This window comes from Megalobrama amblycephala, linkage group LG1 (assembly GCF_018812025.1).
Source record: "Megalobrama amblycephala isolate DHTTF-2021 linkage group LG1, ASM1881202v1, whole genome shotgun sequence".
In the NCBI taxonomy this organism is placed as follows: Eukaryota; Metazoa; Chordata; class Actinopteri; order Cypriniformes; family Xenocyprididae; genus Megalobrama; species Megalobrama amblycephala.
The window spans coordinates 30,343,647-30,360,117 of record NC_063044.1 but is presented as its reverse complement, the minus strand read 5'-3'; the positions used below and the strand labels follow the sequence as shown (position 1 = coordinate 30,360,117).

At 40.2% G+C, this 16,471-nt stretch overlaps 1 protein-coding gene across 1 annotated transcript; it reads left to right on the top strand.

Moving 5' to 3' along the window:
- The first annotated feature begins 6,785 nt into the window (after positions 1 to 6,785).
- On the top strand, positions 6,786 to 12,716 carry LOC125267411. Its single transcript, XM_048189018.1, has 7 exons — positions 6,786 to 6,936; positions 7,463 to 7,691; positions 7,794 to 7,954; positions 8,534 to 9,109; positions 9,669 to 9,897; positions 10,817 to 10,962; positions 11,174 to 12,716. Exons 1-7 carry the CDS (start codon positions 6,877 to 6,879, stop codon positions 12,254 to 12,256), a joined length of 2,484 nt encoding a protein of 827 aa, XP_048044975.1. The 5' UTR covers positions 6,786 to 6,876; the 3' UTR covers positions 12,257 to 12,716.
- The last annotated feature ends 3,755 nt before the right edge of the window (positions 12,717 to 16,471 follow it).

Below are 16,471 nucleotides of genomic sequence, written 5' to 3'. Positions count from 1 at the left end.
TCATTTATAGCACAGTCTGTCTATACATTAATGCCATAGAGTCTGTGTTCTGTGTGGAAAATGCAGGGAAGATGCAGATTTTCTGTGTCTCTACTCTGTTCTCCATGCGGCAACCACATTCCTCAGCGCAATAAACTTGTAACTGAAAACTTCCCGGGGGATGGGGACAGACTCCAGAGTGAGCTTAAAACTATTGGTTAACTAACCAATAATTGTGTCTGATTTGCCTCAGTCATTACAATAACATGGATCAACAATAGTGACTCCATAGTTTGCTTTGTGTTGTTATTTTAGTCACAAATGCTTGACAGCTACTGTTGTCAGGGTTAGTTCACCCAAAAATGAAATTTCTGTCATCAATTACCCTCATGTCGTTCCACACCTGTAAGACCTTCGTTCATCTTCAGAACACAAATTAAGATATTTTTGATAAAATCCGATGGCTCAGTGAGGCCTGCATTGACAGCAAGATAATTAACACTTTCAATGCCCAGAAAGCTACTAAAGACATATTTAAAACAGTTCATGTGATTACAGTGGTTCAACCTTAATGTTATGAAGCAATGAGAATACTTTTTGTGCGCCAAAAAAACTAAATAACGACTTTATTCAACAATATCTAGTGATGGGCGATTTCAAAACACTGCTTCATGAAGCTTCGAAGCTTTACAAATCTTTTGTTTCGAATCAGTGGTTCGGAACATTTATCAAACTGACAAAGCGTCTCAGGTTACGTATGTAACCATGGTTCCCTGAGAACAGGGAACGAGACTCTGCATTGAACAGAACGCATTGGGGAACCATCACGTGACCCAGGTGTCGAAAGCACTATCCAACAACTCCAATTGCTATTGGCCGGCGACAGCCTATGACGTCATACGGCGCGACCCGGATGTATAAAGGGAGCGCCTGGAGAGACAGTCACTATCTTATCGTCTTGAGGGACTGTTCTGAAGGCAGGCAACCTGAAGCATGGCAAAGGAACGCAGAGTCTCGTTCCCTGTTCTCAGGGAACCATGGTTACATACGTAACCTGAGACGTTCCCTTTCGAAAGGGAACTCCACTCTGCGTTGAACAGAACGCATTGGGGAACGATATACCCACGCCGCCATGCTGGAGGGGAGTGCCTGCCAAAAAGTATGGCTGAGGCAAAGGCCTCAAGGCAGTTCTCAAACTGCCCAGCAACTCCCCCTCGGGTCACACCAGGCTGTCAGTGACAGCATTCCCTTTGGCCAACAGCCCAAGCTGACCTTCCCACAGGCTTCTACCTTTCTCTTTTAACAAATAGAGCCTAGAGAAACACTAAGGCGTCTAGAACCCAATTTTCTTGTGAGAAAAGTGGTTCCTTTAAGGGAATGTGGCCAAGGAACCAAAGGGAACCTCGGCCAGTCACTCATGAGGGGAGCGAGGTCACCCTCATTGCCACCAGGGAGGCCGACCTGGTCTTATCAGGGAACAGACTCAGTTCAGGCCAACCCTGTCTCAATACAGAGCCTCTAAAACGCATTCTTCAGGAAGATAGTAGGTAAGAGTGACTGCAGAAAGGCAGACACCAGCTCAGACCCATGCGTAGAGACGGGCATCCTGGAGAGCAGAGCTCAGCTGAGTGCTATGAACCCTCATATCGAGTGGAGGTAATCCGCTCAACCTAGGATCTACCCAGTGCTTAATAAAGGCACTGAGGAGGCTGTGCGCTGAAAGCCCTGAAAAGGGGAGCACAAACCAGCCTGGGGCTGACCCTAAAGACGGAGCCTGATCAAGGCCAAACCATCATAATCAGCTTAGGGAGCTAAGCACTATTACAAACCCCAAAGGGAAGCGCAGAGCTCACCTAACAGGTAGACTATACCCAACACAATCCGACGAGCAGTGTACTCAGTAAAAGCACCTTCTACTCTTTAAGCAAGAGGAGTACAACGTACACCAACACGTATTAAGGAAGGCCTGGAAGGCCTATAACCTCAACAAACACGTGGCATCAGCTCGTGGCAGTGTTTTAAGTCCCAAGCCTGGTAAACAACCCACAAAAGAGGGGTTGAATCTACCACTTGGGCCCCTGGCCAACAAGGTGTAAAGAAATAGTTCTCAGAGAGAAATACACCTAAACAAACGCCAGTGTATCCAAAAGGTGGCCCGTAGGCTTAGCCTCCCTCAGGACACAAGGCGAAAGTCTCGTGGCCGTTTCCAGGAGCACAAGGTCCAACCTAATCTCTAGGTGGCTCTTAGCTCAACTAGAATCATCGACTCAAAGAAGCAACAATAGGTTAAACCAAACCTCAGTAAGGTTTCACTACTGACATCTCATCCTGAGCCGCACAGAAAACACAAACTGTGCCAACATGTAAACTAAAACGGAGGCCAGAAGAGGCCTACCGATTCAATGACACATGGCTTCAGCTCGTGAGTTTCCAGGGGACCAAGCTACAGGGAACCTGCTCTAACCCACTAGCTATGGGAAGCTAACTACAACCTGTGCTAGGCTACACTTTCCAAACAAAGTACCAAAAGTACCCTAAGTTCTGAGACTAAAAGGGAACCAAAACAATCAACATGGTCTAAGGGAGGCTAATTAAGCCTACCACCTCAAACAAACATGCTGCAGGGCCTGAAGCAGTGTATAAAACAGTATGTGAGCACTGATATCCATGAAACAGCCAATACAACACTATTGCTAACTAGAAAGAGGCTTAACAATCTAGCCTACAATCACCGTATATGCAATATAGCTGATAAACAGATAACTGAAAGGGAGCTGACAGATACACACTTTAAAAAGAAAGTGATCTATCCACCCTGAGTATGCAAACCAACAGGTGAAGCACTCAGTGACAACAAAAAACTCTCCTAGCTGGGGCTTAAAGGGGTCACCAAACACTTAGATAGAGGCCAGGCTTTTCTCAAAAAGGGCCTACTATACAAAAGCAGGTGTCAACCTGTGGCAGCATATTAAGCTCACATACAAATGTAGGGCAAAACGTCTAGAACTTCAAAGGAACTTTGATATGCATGCTTTAAGAAAAGGAGAAAAACGTATCCCAACCACAGATTCTCAAATCTGTTCCAAGCCTAGAGGACGGAGCTAATTGCATCGTCAACTCAAGGAAATCAAGTAGCTCGGAAGAGAACATTTTTCTCACAGCATGAAAGTTCTAGAGAGTGGGGCCTAGCAAACATATATTGCCAACACTATCTGCTCGAAGATAAGGGCCTACCACCTGAGAAAACAGCATCAGGTTTTTTAACAAAACAGTCTACAACCTAGCTGTTAAACTCATGATTGCACCTACATATTATTAGCAAGGGGATAATTTGGGCAAACAGAAACAGGCCACTCCCTCAGGAGGAGGCCAGAACTACAATACATATGGGAACTTAACTTCACATACACCATACACAACCATAGTCCTAGCCCATATCAACTGAAGTGATGAGTGCCAGCTCAAACTATACTGAAGATAGCCGAACGGCTGAACATACAGAGAAAAACTGAACAGCAGCCATTTTGTGGCTTGCTCAGTCAATCTCACACTCCAGTTCTGCCCAAAGAACCCCTAACACATTTACTGTTACACATTCAGGAAATGAAACAGGAATAAAAACAAGGTCAAATTTTAAACCAGACCCTGTCTTACCTTCCCGTGGCTTGCAGACCAAAGAATCCGTCTTCATTCCTTACCAAAGGGGAAGAACGATATCCTTGGTTCCGTAAACCACCGAACCTTTTCACTATCAAGCCAGAAGGCGGGCCTTCAGAAAGAAAATTCATCATCGGCCGGCCACTGGCTTGACTGTTCAAAGGTGTTATCCTGAACGTGCACAGTTAAAAATGTATCCCGGGAGGACAAAGAGAAGGGGCGAAGGAAATTTTAACTAAAAAATTCCCCTCGCCAAGAAAGGGGATCGATCAGCGACGTTGATCGCGCAGGCGATCGATCACCTCTCTCAGATCACCTCTCCTTCTCTTCGCATCCCGTCGCTTTTGCGACTTACTCCGTGGTGGAGGAGGCACTCGAGCGGCGACACTGGATCTCTGACCCTGCCTCTGAGCCTCGGCTCGAGGCGGGCCAGAGCCTCCCGGCTGTCTGGGCCCAGAATCGGACCTGAGCGGAATGCACTTCTTAAATGCTGCTGAGCGTGCCCTCGCTTCCCTGAACTTTCCGACTACCGCCTCAACGGAGCCGGCGAAAAGCTCAGATGGCGAGACCGGGCATCGAGGAGAGAGCCCTTTTCTCTCTCCCCGATGTCCGCCGTGTTCAACCACAGATGCCTCTCCGTGGCCACCATAGCCGCCATCGATCTACCAATCGAGGCGGCCGTCTGCTTGGTGGCCCGGAGAGCGAGATCTGTGGTGTGGCGCAGCTCAGCCACCGCTTCAGGGGACAAACCTTGCCCCTGATCCAGGTCCTTCAGCAGGTCAGCCTGGTATGCTTGTAACACCACCATAGTGTGTAAAGCAGCACCAGCCTGACCTGCAGCAGCATATGCTCTGCCGTTCAGACGAGATGTCATTCTAAGGGGTCTGGACGGCAGAACCGGAGCTGTAAGTGTCGGTGCACTGCCCGTGGCGAGATAGTTCGCGAACGTCTCGTCAATGGGAGGCATCGACACATACCCGTACTGGCCCAATCCCTCCACATCAGCGAAATTCCCCCGCTGATGCAGATGAATCCTGGCCGAATACGGGTTCTTCCATGCCTTCTTAACCTCAGAATGCAGGTCCGGAAGGAATGGAAGGCTCACTGGAATTACGGGGTTGTGATCGGAGAGAAACCGTTCGTCCAGCCTGCCGCGAGCGGGCTCTCTCCTCACGCGCTCCATGGCAGCTGCAGCCTGCCGGCGGCGCGCTCCACAACCTCCAGTAATTGGACATATGCTGGACAGGGGGGCTTGGACAAAACAGAAGCGACCCCAGTCCCTTCTTCCTCTTCCATAGCCACCTCCTGCTCTCGGGGGCTTTCAGCCAGAAGAGCACTCGCTCCTGGATCCGATGATGTCAAAGAAAGGACATCATCGTCATCCAGGAGCTCATCCCCGCCAGCCGCCGCCTGAGGTTGAGAGACCGTAACACCTCACTCAAACTTGGCGGCGAGCTCCACCTGTGAGCCCCATGAATGCAGCCGCCGCTCGGCCTCAGCGCGAGCGGGACCAGATCCACCGGGCACAGGTGTTGACGTCTCTCCCCTCGAGAAGAGAGCCAGGCGGGAACAGAGCGTTTTCATAGGAAAACGTTCACAATTCTCACAGCCAGCGTCCTCAAACGCTGCCCGTGCATGCTCCTCTCCCAAACAGATAACACATAGGGTGTGAGGATCCTCCGGAGTCAAAAACCTCGGGCAAGGATCCGCACACTTCCTAAAACGTTTCACTTTGTCCTCAGACATAGCTAGACAGGAAATACTCACTTGGAGAAAACGACAGTGCAACGACACAAACAGTCCCGAAAGACGAAAAAGATAGTGACTGTCTCTCCAGGCGCTCCCTTTATACATCCGGGTCGCGCCGTATGACGTCATAGGCTGTCGCCGGCCAATAGCAATTGGAGTTGTTGGATAGTGCTTTCGACACCTGGGTCACGTGACGGTTCCCCAATGCGTTCTGTTCAACGCAGAGTGGAGTTCCCTTTCGAAAGGGAATCATGTGATTTGTGGTACTTTGATGTCATACGCTGATCAATCTGTGTAGCGCCGATGCATCTGAAATCACGTGACTTTGGCAGTTTGATACACGCTTGAACCACTGATTCGAAACAAAAGATCGGTAAATCTTCGAAGATTCATGAAGCAGTGTTTTGAAATTGCCCATTACTAGATATTGTTGAATTGTGGAATTGTCATTATTTTGTTTTGGCACACAAAAAGTATTCTCGTCGCTTCATGATATTAAGGTTGAACCACTGTAGTCACATGAACTGTTGTAAATATGTCTTTAGTACCTTTCTGGACGTTTGAAACTGTTAATTATCTTGCTGTCAATGCAGGCCTCACTGAGCCATAAAATTTTAATCAAAAATATCTTAATTTGTGTTCTCAAGATGAACGAAGGTCTTATGGGTGTGGAACGACATGAGGGGGAGTAATAAATGACTTAATAAATGAATTAACCCTTTAAGACAACATTAAGCACGTCTTTCTTTGTAGATAAAGTATAATACACTAAAATAGAATTATGTTACACTGATAGAAACACTAAACATAATTGATTTCTCCTGACATCTCTACTACAATATAGTGTTTAAAGTGTTAAACTAACAGTTGAAGTTTTTTCTCTTTTATAAAATGTTATTGCTGTCTTTTTATGATTAAAGACAAACCCTGCAGTGTAAAGACGCCCTTTGACTGATGAACACATGACTCTAGATAAATGTCATAAAATAGGTCATTTCACTAAAGCAACAAGCTACAGTGATCATACACGCAGAACAATTAACAAATAATCCTGTGGCTTTATTATTTTTTTCTGGAGCTGTGGAAAATGTACAACAGAAGGGATTTGCAAGCTTATAAAGTTATTACATCAACATTTCAATTACACAATCAGATCATGTAAACATTTTTTCCACCACAAACAAGCTGTCAGGTGTCTGTCCTGTTTATTTTGGTACTCATGTTGAAGAAACTCCTTTATAGATGGTCAAGTACTCCAGCTAAACAAAAAGCTGTTCTTGATTCACAAGATATCATTTTAGCAGGGTGAATTTAACAAAAAATGTCTTATCCAGATATATGGAGTTGAAATATATAAAGGATTGTATGATTTTAAATGGATTACTGAAATAATTTTTTAAACAGTGTTTTAAGATGGTGTCTTTTTCTGAATGTTAGGACTTATATACAGCAGGAGCTGAAGGTCAAGACTCTAGACCAACTCTGGATGACATGATGCATCCAAACTTCACAACGGATCGAACACTCAGATCAGACCTACAGTCAGAAGAGGTATTGACTAAAGAGTAAAACTGAGTGCCATTAACCAACCAGAATAATTCTATATGAATATATGATTAAATGCCAAAGCATAATGTATCAAATAAAAAGTAATTGTTTTATTAGAATATATGTAACCACCTGCTTATCATAAAACCTTTTTACTGATAAATATTATTTTTCAAAAAATATTTTTCACAGTTTTGCTAATAACACCAGTTTGGAGTTCTTATAACTCAGCCGGTCATTCTCTCTTTCAGTTTTTAAGAGCTGATGATGAACAATCATGTCTGAATTTTCTTTATTATTGCAGCCATTTGTCAAATTACAAATACAAATTAAATAAACAAATAAACTACTTTAATAATACAAACAATATAAAATATGAAAACATTCAGTACTAATGCACAGGTGTAGTTTATGGTCAGCACTTGCTGCTCTTCTACATAAAATAGTTTTTTGTAAACATTACTCAGGTCAGTACTGAGTTGTGTGTTTTATTCAGAATCTGCATTTATAACAATTTCCCCATCAACAGGATATCTATACAGCTGGAGATGAAAGGCCACAACCTTCAGCACCACTGGATATCGCCAAATTTATAATCAAAGTGGACTGGAGCGAACCATTTCCAGACAGATGGAGAGCAACATTACAGAAAGCCCTTCAGAGCTGTTTGCTCAGACTGGAAGGAAAACCATCTGTCCACCGCCTTAAACTCATGGATGATCAGTCCTGTGCAGAGGTGCAGATAACTCCATCAACAGGTGATATGATGATAATTCACTTTAATACCTTTTTCAGCTTAAATAGTTTCTGAATGAACCAGCATTTTTTTGCCATAATAATGTACTCTTTTTTTTCTGCAGCTCTAGAAGTGTTAAAAAAGCACACACCCATATCTTTGAAGTTTAAAGATAAGGAAGGTCAATTTAAGGAAGTGGCTGCACGGATTTGTCTGGATGAAGCACTTTCTGTGACTGTTCCAGGAAAGTCCATGCTGAAGGAGAACAGAGCTCCGTCAACAAAGGTATCGTGTTTACTTTGTGTACAATCATCTCATCAGTTATTGATGTCGTTTTTGAGATTTTCATTACTGAGCGAAGAAATATGCATAACATGTATTTAAAAAACAACAACAACAACAACTATTTCTGTTCAGACTCTTAGTAAAGTAGTAGTAGGAATAATACTAATATATGAGAGTCAAGCATATGTGTAATACAGCTTTGAATTGTTGTTGTTTTTCCTGTTTAATTTGTTTTTTCGGAGCAAAAATTAAATATACACTTTTACCATGATTTACAGAAGACATTCATTAAAATGTAATTCAGACTAATAACTTTTACCCCAAATGCTAATGTAACATTTTTAAAGTCTTCTCAGGGATATTTACAACAAAAAATCTATGTATGCCATATTAAAGACAAATAACTTTTACCCCAAATGCTAATGACTTGTAATTTTACATTTTTAATTTCTTTGACCCATGATTATAATTAAATGACACTATAATTTGTAGCAATAATTTGGTATTATAATAATTCAAGTATTGCCATTTCACTGTGTGTTTCAAACTTTTAAATCAAATCTCATCATATGTTTTTAGGTGATCGGCTCTGTGCATAATGTTGAGGATGTTGCTGCATCTAATAGAGCTCCAAATAAAGCTGAGACCACTAACACTGATGAAATGACCCCTGAGACTCCAGCTGGATTCACTCTTCCTCTCTATCAGTTCTGGTACATGCATCACACTTACAGAAAGGAGTTAGAACAATTTGAGAAACAGCATGGAGTCTCTATTTGTGCAGAAGTGTCCGTCTCAATCAAACATATCCAGAGATCAAGCCCTGATTCTGTGTCTAAAACCACTGCAGACTTTCAGACTCTTGTTCAGAGATGTACGGGTAGTTTTAGTGATGCTGCCATTAATCACAATGACATGGATTCAGATATTGTGAAGCAGGCCCTTCGTCACATCCAGTCCGAGGAGTCAAAGATGATGTTCACCATGTCTGCCAGTAACTGCCTGTTCTTTGGACCGAAGAAATTTACAGATGCAATTAAAAGAGAGGTAGAAGTAACAAGACTGGAAAGCCAATTCAATAACTCTAGACCAACTCAGAATGACACGAAGCATCAAAACTTCACAATGGATCGGCTATACTTACAGCCAGAAGAGGTACTGACCTTGTCTAAAGAGCAAGCTTGAGTCATATATCTTCTGATGGACATTATCCTGTTAGAATATCAATATTATGAATAACTTTCTAAGTATGTATGATTAAATTTCCAAATGCATAATTTACCAATGCACCAAATGAAAATTGTTTTGTTAGAATGTATGTGTGTGTGTGTGTGTATATATATATATATATATATATATAGTTAAATTAAAATATTATTTTTGAATAGTCTTTATATCTGGTATCTGGTGTTAAATACCAGTTTATGGTTCAGATTATAACTCAGCAGGTGTTTTAATTTACATGGCAGAAACTTAGATGTTTTAATTCTTTTATTTTATTATTGCAGTCATTTGTGAAATCACAATTATTGAATAAACTGCTCTAACATTATAAAGAATATAACATATAAAAACATAATGCTGTGGTGTAGTTCATGGTCTGCAATTGCTACCTTTCCTGCACAAAAAAAAAAAAATTATAAACATTACTCCGGTATGAGTATAGTTTTTTCAAATGGTAATTCAGAAATGTGAACTATTTTTTCTTTAACAGGTCATTGGTGCAGCCAGTGTTGAAAGTCCACAAACTTCAGCACTACTGGATACTGCTAAATTCATAATCAAAGTGGACTGGAGAGAACCGTTTCCAGACAGATGGAGAGCAACATTACAGAAAGCCCTTCAGGTCTGGTTGTCCAAAATGGAAGGAAAAGCATCTGTCCACAGTCTTGAACTCATGCATGATCAGTCCTGTGCAGAGGTGGAGATAACACCATCAACAGGTGATATGATGATTTATGATAATTCACTTTTAACACCTCAGCTTAAATCTTATCATAGATGTTAGTATGTGAAATAGCTTAAATACATATTGTATTTTGCCATATAAATACACAAGGGCAAGTACCAGTGTTGTACCAGTGTCTAACAAACATTGCAATACAGGGTAACGTGAGTGAACTGTTACAAATGACATCAGCTGTCAATCAAGTATAATCCAGTCAGTTTCTAAGTGTCAGCAGTATCTACAACTCTCACAAATACACACACATATACAACACAAAATAGCTTATATTTATGGAATTTCTGGATGAGTTTGATCTTTGGAAAGAAAGAAAGAAAAACTTATTGTTGGGTATTGATTGTGAATATGATCAAAAATTCTGGTGATGAATCATTTATTAAACAATTGTAGCCAATCAAGTCACTGCTCTGAGAAGCTTTGTGCCATCCGCCATTTTGTCTGTCAAACTTTAAAGACAGTCAAGCTTTAGCGAACTGTTGGACACATACTAACCTCCTTTTTTCACAATTCCTTTAACAATGGTAAACAGGTGTTGTTATGACACTAGTGATTTGAACAGGTATCCAGAGAGGCTAGTTAATGGAGTTCAGCTAGTAACATTGAAAAATGCAAGCATTATGTCAGACGTGTCGTTCTCAACATCTGACCTTTGTTAATTGAATGTTTACTTCATTAAATAAAAAGACTGTATGAATAAAGTGTGGGCAGTTTTCCTTCATATCTAGTTTAGCTGATAAACATTGACAGAGCATCTGCCGTTGACACTCCCAACATTCTCCAACACTGACAATTACATTTGTTTTTCATTTAAATTTATGTGGTAAATTATAAGTGTTATGTCTTTTTGTTTTAAGACTCTAAATTAAATGTGCTCTTATTCTTCTTATTTTCTGCAGCTCTAGAAGTGTTAAAAAAGCACACACCCATATCTTTGAGGTTTAAAGATAAGCAAGTGACGGCACGGATTTGTCCTTATGAAGCACGTTCTGTGACTGTTCCACGAAAGTCCATGCTGAAGAAGAACAGAGCTCCATCAACAAAGGTATCATGTTTACTTTGTGTACAGTCATCTCATTAGTAATCCGTTTTTTTTGTGGTTTTCATTGCTTAGAGAACAAAGCTTATGTATGACCAGAGAAAACTGCTTCACAATAAACACTAGTAGCAATAAGCAATTATTATAATAATTCTTTTTTTTTTTCCCATTTTACTGTATTAAATCCTTAAATTAAATCCCATTATGTTTTTTTTAGGTGATCGGCTTTGTGTCTGTGACTGCAGCATCAGAAGACCCAAATAATGTTGAGGATGTTGCTGCATCTAATAGAGCTCCAAATGAAGCTGAGGCCACTAACACTGCTGGACTTACACATGAGACACCAGCTGTATTCCCTCTCCCTCTCTCTCTGTCCTGGTACATGCAACACACTTATGGAAAGGAGCTGAAGCAAATTGAGAAACAGTATGGAGTCAAAATTTATGCAGAAGTGTCCATCTCAATCAATCCCACTGAGATCTCAAGGTCTGATTCTGTGTCTAAAGCCTCTGATGCCTTTCAGACTCTTGTTCAGAGATGTACGGATAGTTTTAGTGATGCTGCCATTGATCATAATCACATGGATTCAGATAGTGTGAAGCAGGTCCTTCGTCACATCCAGTCAGAGGAGACAAGGATGATGTTCACCATGTCTGCCAATAACTGCCTGTTCTTTGGACCGAAGAAATTTACAGATTTAATTAAAAGAGGAGTAGAAAAAACAAGACTGCAAAGCCAATTCACTGACAAATCAAGTCAAGTGAATGTAGACAACAACTTTTCTCCACAAATCAGGGCTTCATTGGACATGGACATAAAGGATCTTCCAACTCAACTTGAGATGGACAAGGTTTATTGGGATCTGATGAAACTTTCCTATGAGAATCAATTATCACAGCTTGAAACAAAGTATGGAGTGACATTTAATGCAGAAAAACAGCAGAAAAATGTAACCATTAAAGTTCAAGCTCGATCCAATGGAGTTCAACGTATTAATCTTGAAAGTCATGCCATCAGAGCTTTAACACATCTCTACCAGAAACTCGCATCAGCCGCTGTCACCTGTGAACTCAAAAACCCTAAAGATGCAGCTGTTGTGGCATCAGCAGTAGAGAAACTTCAGCAGGAGCATCATTGTGTTGTTGCAGCAGATGTATTGAGTCGCTGGAGACTCGTTGGACTGCCAGAGCACCTCGGTCCTGCCATTGCTGATGAAGAAATCGATCGGTTACTCAGGGGACATTCCTCACGCAAGAGGAATCAAATGGAATCAGGTGAAATAAAAGATCTCAGGAGGTGAAAAATGAACAACAAAGAAAATCTCAGATCATTTTAGATATGTGCTAAACTTTTAGTCATTGAGTTATTAGTATGATCTATGACTTCTGATCGTTGATTTACATATTTCTGTGAACTGTGTGTTCATTCTTGATTTGAGTTTAGAACAGAGATCTCCACTGTGCCTCATCAAGAATAGATGATATTCCTGTAATGTTAAAAGGCTGAAAAAAACTATGTGATTAATGCAGCACAAATAATCAAGTTATACAGGGTTTTTAAAAAAAATATTTTCTACTCTTCGTTCTTCATGCTCATCGTCGGAAGACACTTAGTTTATGGAAAGGTAACAAAAGTGTTGCATTTATTCTGTTATTCTGTCAACCATTTTTAGCTTTAAAAAATTACAATAAATGTCAAAAATGGAAATGTTCTTGTAACCAAAGGGTTTTTGATGTAATAAATCAATCTGTTAGAGCTTATTTATCTCGGCCATAATTTCCACTCATCTTTAGCACATGCATTGGTTAAATTTATGTACATGTACGTGCCATCGCTGAATTAAGTGTCATTAAAGTCAAGTCACCTTTATTTATATAGCGCTTTTACAATGCAGATTGTGTCAAAGCAGCTTTACAGTGATAACTGGTAAATAATTTTGGCTCCACAGCAGCTCTTAACTCCCTCGGGTCGGCGGTCACGCCGGCGTGATCACCGCGTTTTTTTTCTAACCAGTGTGAAAGAGACTCAAAATACTCAGTCAATGTTGCACATACAATTAAGAGTTATACACCATTTTAATCTGTGGAATATCTTCTTTTATTTGTGTACACTCAGAGTAACAACAAAATGTTGTGCTTTTTGTAAAATAAAGAAAACTAACATGATGCGTGATCTCTCGTCGCCCTCTGAATGAACTCCAATCTGATAGTTCTCAGAAAATGAACTGTAACTTATGAATACTAATCACAAAAAAATTAGACTTATGTCTAAAAAAACGTTGAAATGTCAGGTTTTAAATCATGTAAGTCAAATCGAAAACAAATATTCAGTGTTTATGTAATCTGTATGAAAAGAGAGCCATGTCAGAAGTCCGTGATTCAGCTCATTATCCGCTAATGCGGCCACGCCCACGGAGCCAGTGCTATTCAGACGCAAATTCAGTCAATACATGCATACATCGTCTCAATCGTGTATTTATTGTCTTGAAAAGTGTTTTGAATAGCCATAGTTAGCGATCTCTGGCCTCTGTTAGTTTGGTTAGTTCCTGGATTGCCTATTCTTCTTTAGCATTGGCATTTGTGGACAAAAGGGGCAGAGCGCCCTCCGGCTGCAAGTATGAATTGAAAACACAGTATCCAGCGCTCATAGTAATGACAATAAATCCTGAATAAATATTACTCCTCTGTATAGAAAATTGACATAAACATATGAGAATCCATCAATATTTCTCCAAATGTGCATGCTTTTAAGCTAAAAGCCTATATGAAATGCCATAGAGGTAACATAACTGTTCAGACACTTTGCATCACAGAAATACATTATATTTTAAAGAATATAATAGAATACCATTATTTTAAATTGTAATAATATTTCACAGTATTGCTGTTTTTTCTGTATATTTGATTTACAACATGATGAGATTTGAGACATGATCAACAGAGGGTTTTTTCACAGCCTACCTGTCTGAAAGAGCTCATTATTTATGCAGGTCATTAGAGCTCTTTATGCAATTCTTTTGTCTTCTCAGGTGAGAATCATCCATTATTCATGATTATTCACGCCTCCACGCATACTGTGATTCTTGACCAAAGATGTTTTAGAAAATTTAAATCTCTCTATTGTTTTATATGAACAAGCAGGCAGCATAATTTTTACCTCATTTTGAAGCAAAAACTCTAGTCTACAACCTCAAATACCCAGAAGTCTTGTGAACAAAGATTTAATATATATTTTTTGGCTTTATTTCAGTGACTTAAGTTTTTTGTTTTTTCAATAACCACGCATAAATGTTATTCCTTCAAAAATACAAACATGTACATACATGTTCCTCACATATTATTGTAGCCTAGTTTGTGCTGAATACAGTGTAATGACACTTTTTCCATTAATATGTTTATGAACAACTGAAAAAAGCACAAATGTCAGGGCATGTCAAAACTTCTCCAGGGCCCCAAAAATCCTCAGACCCCTGAGGGTTAAAGAAAATGGTGTCAATGCAGGCAGATCAAAACACTGTTGAATATCAGATGTTAAAGAGTTCACTGTCAAGGCTCAGTTGGAAGAAGGTATCATAATCCTCAGTCACCAGTCCAGTCACCTCAGCACGATCTCCAGTCATCAGTCAAGTCACTTCAGCATCACCAGTCACCTCCACACTACATTTCCCATAATCCCTCCCGGCTCACACCTGCACACGTCACAATCATCATTCTCCCTCATCAGCTCCACTCCATTTAAGCAGTCAAACCCCAGTTCAGTCTGTCTGGTTTTGTCGTTCCATACTTCATCTCAACCTGACTGCTTACCTGTGAAATACTTCCATGTGCATCGAACTGTCTTGTTCTTCAGTCTTAAGTCCTTCAGCCACTTCCAGTGTTGCCAACTGCTTTCAGTTTAAAGTATCTAAATCTGATCGCTAAATGTCACTCAATGACGTCATAATGGTGATTTCACTGATTTATATAAATATACTGTATAATGGTAGTGAACGGGGGGCGTGTTTTGAAGCCCAAAATAATTGCATCCATCCATCATAAAAATAATCCATACGACTCCAGAGGGTTAATAAAGGCATTCTGAAGCGAGGCGGGATGTAGGAGTATCGTAAGCGTAGACACCTCTCACGGTATAAACAAATAGGGCTGTGCAAAAAATGAAAGCTCCTTTTCTCTTATATCGAAATCGACATTTCTCTTTAAAACATCTCGTTTTACACTTATAATTCGTGACCGGTGTTTTGTTTTGCTCTATCCTCTGCATTGCGTCATGCATCGGGTCAGAGGTCACTCTTCTGCCACAAATCGATGCATATGGCTATTATTACTTTATAAAGCTTTGAATATGCATATTTTTCTTATAAAAAAAAACATCGCTTTATTTCAGAATGTTCAAGTTCAGTTTATTTTGAATGCCTTTATTAACCCTGTGGAGTCCTATGGATTATTTTTATGATGGATGGATGCATTTATTTTGGGCTTCAAAACACGCCCCCGTTCACTACCATTATAAATCTTTGGAGAACAAGGATATTTTTTAATTATATATCTCAGATTGTTTTTATCTGAAAGAAGATAGTCATGTTCACCTAGGATGGCTTGTGGGTAAAATGGTTGAGTAAATCATGGGATAATTTTCATTTTTGGGCGAACTATCCCTTTAAGTTATTGTAATGTGATCTTAATTGTCTACAGCCTGTAAACTTTTGTTTGTTTGTATCTGTTATTGCTGGAGTGTTACATCATGGCTTTATGATAACAGCAGTTTAACAGTCCAAAGATCAATGTTCTCAGCAGCTCTGTTCAGTTCTTCTGTACTCAGGAGTCTGGTGAGCAATAGGAGGTCTGTTTTCAGGGTAAAACCAAAGGAAGGTCCATCAGCTCTTTAACAGCTTTAGATTTGAAAGCCTCTTTTTCACACAGCAGTATCTTCTCCTGCAGTAAGAGTGCTCTAGGTCAGTTTGTGAAGTGACGTTTGCCACCATGATTAATGTTTTAATCATGCAATTTTACTGTTAAATTAGCTTATTCAGACCCAAACTACTAGTTATACGAAATTAAAATACTGTAGAAAGGAGTTTCTCAAAGGAGTATATTACAGTCCAACAAAATATATTTGACAAACACTGGGCGGATTTTTCTGATATATTTGTGTGCAAGTCTTGTGTGTCTTATCATGCATTGCATGTAAATAACTCGATTCCAAAGGTTATGAAAAGCAAATGATTCGTTCTCAACAGCACGATTGATTTCACATAATTACTCTGATTCCACTCATATTGCTTTGTTTTGATACATGATTTTAGAGCAGGTTTCAGATCTGTGAAAGAGCACTTAATCTGCAGCATTATCTTCTTCATCTTCAATTTCCAAAGATCCTATAGTTATTTCCTCTCCATACAATGGAGATCAGCGTTCTTGACAATGATCGTTTGTGTTCCGCAGATGAAAGACATGCATTCAGGTTTGGAAAAACATGAGGGTGAGAAAATGACTTTTTAGGTGGACTGTCCCTTTAA

Excerpts from the sequence above, each read along its gene's own strand:
- LOC125267411 (XM_048189018.1), top strand. The coding sequence starts at position 6,877 with ATGATGCATCCAAACTTCACAACGGATCGAACACTCAGATCAGACCTA. Across the intron at positions 7,955-8,533 it reads ACAGAGCTCCGTCAACAAAG|GTGATCGGCTCTGTGCATAA; the intron begins GTATCGTGTTTA and ends ATATGTTTTTAG. Across the intron at positions 10,963-11,173 it reads ACAGAGCTCCATCAACAAAG|GTGATCGGCTTTGTGTCTGT; the intron begins GTATCATGTTTA and ends TGTTTTTTTTAG.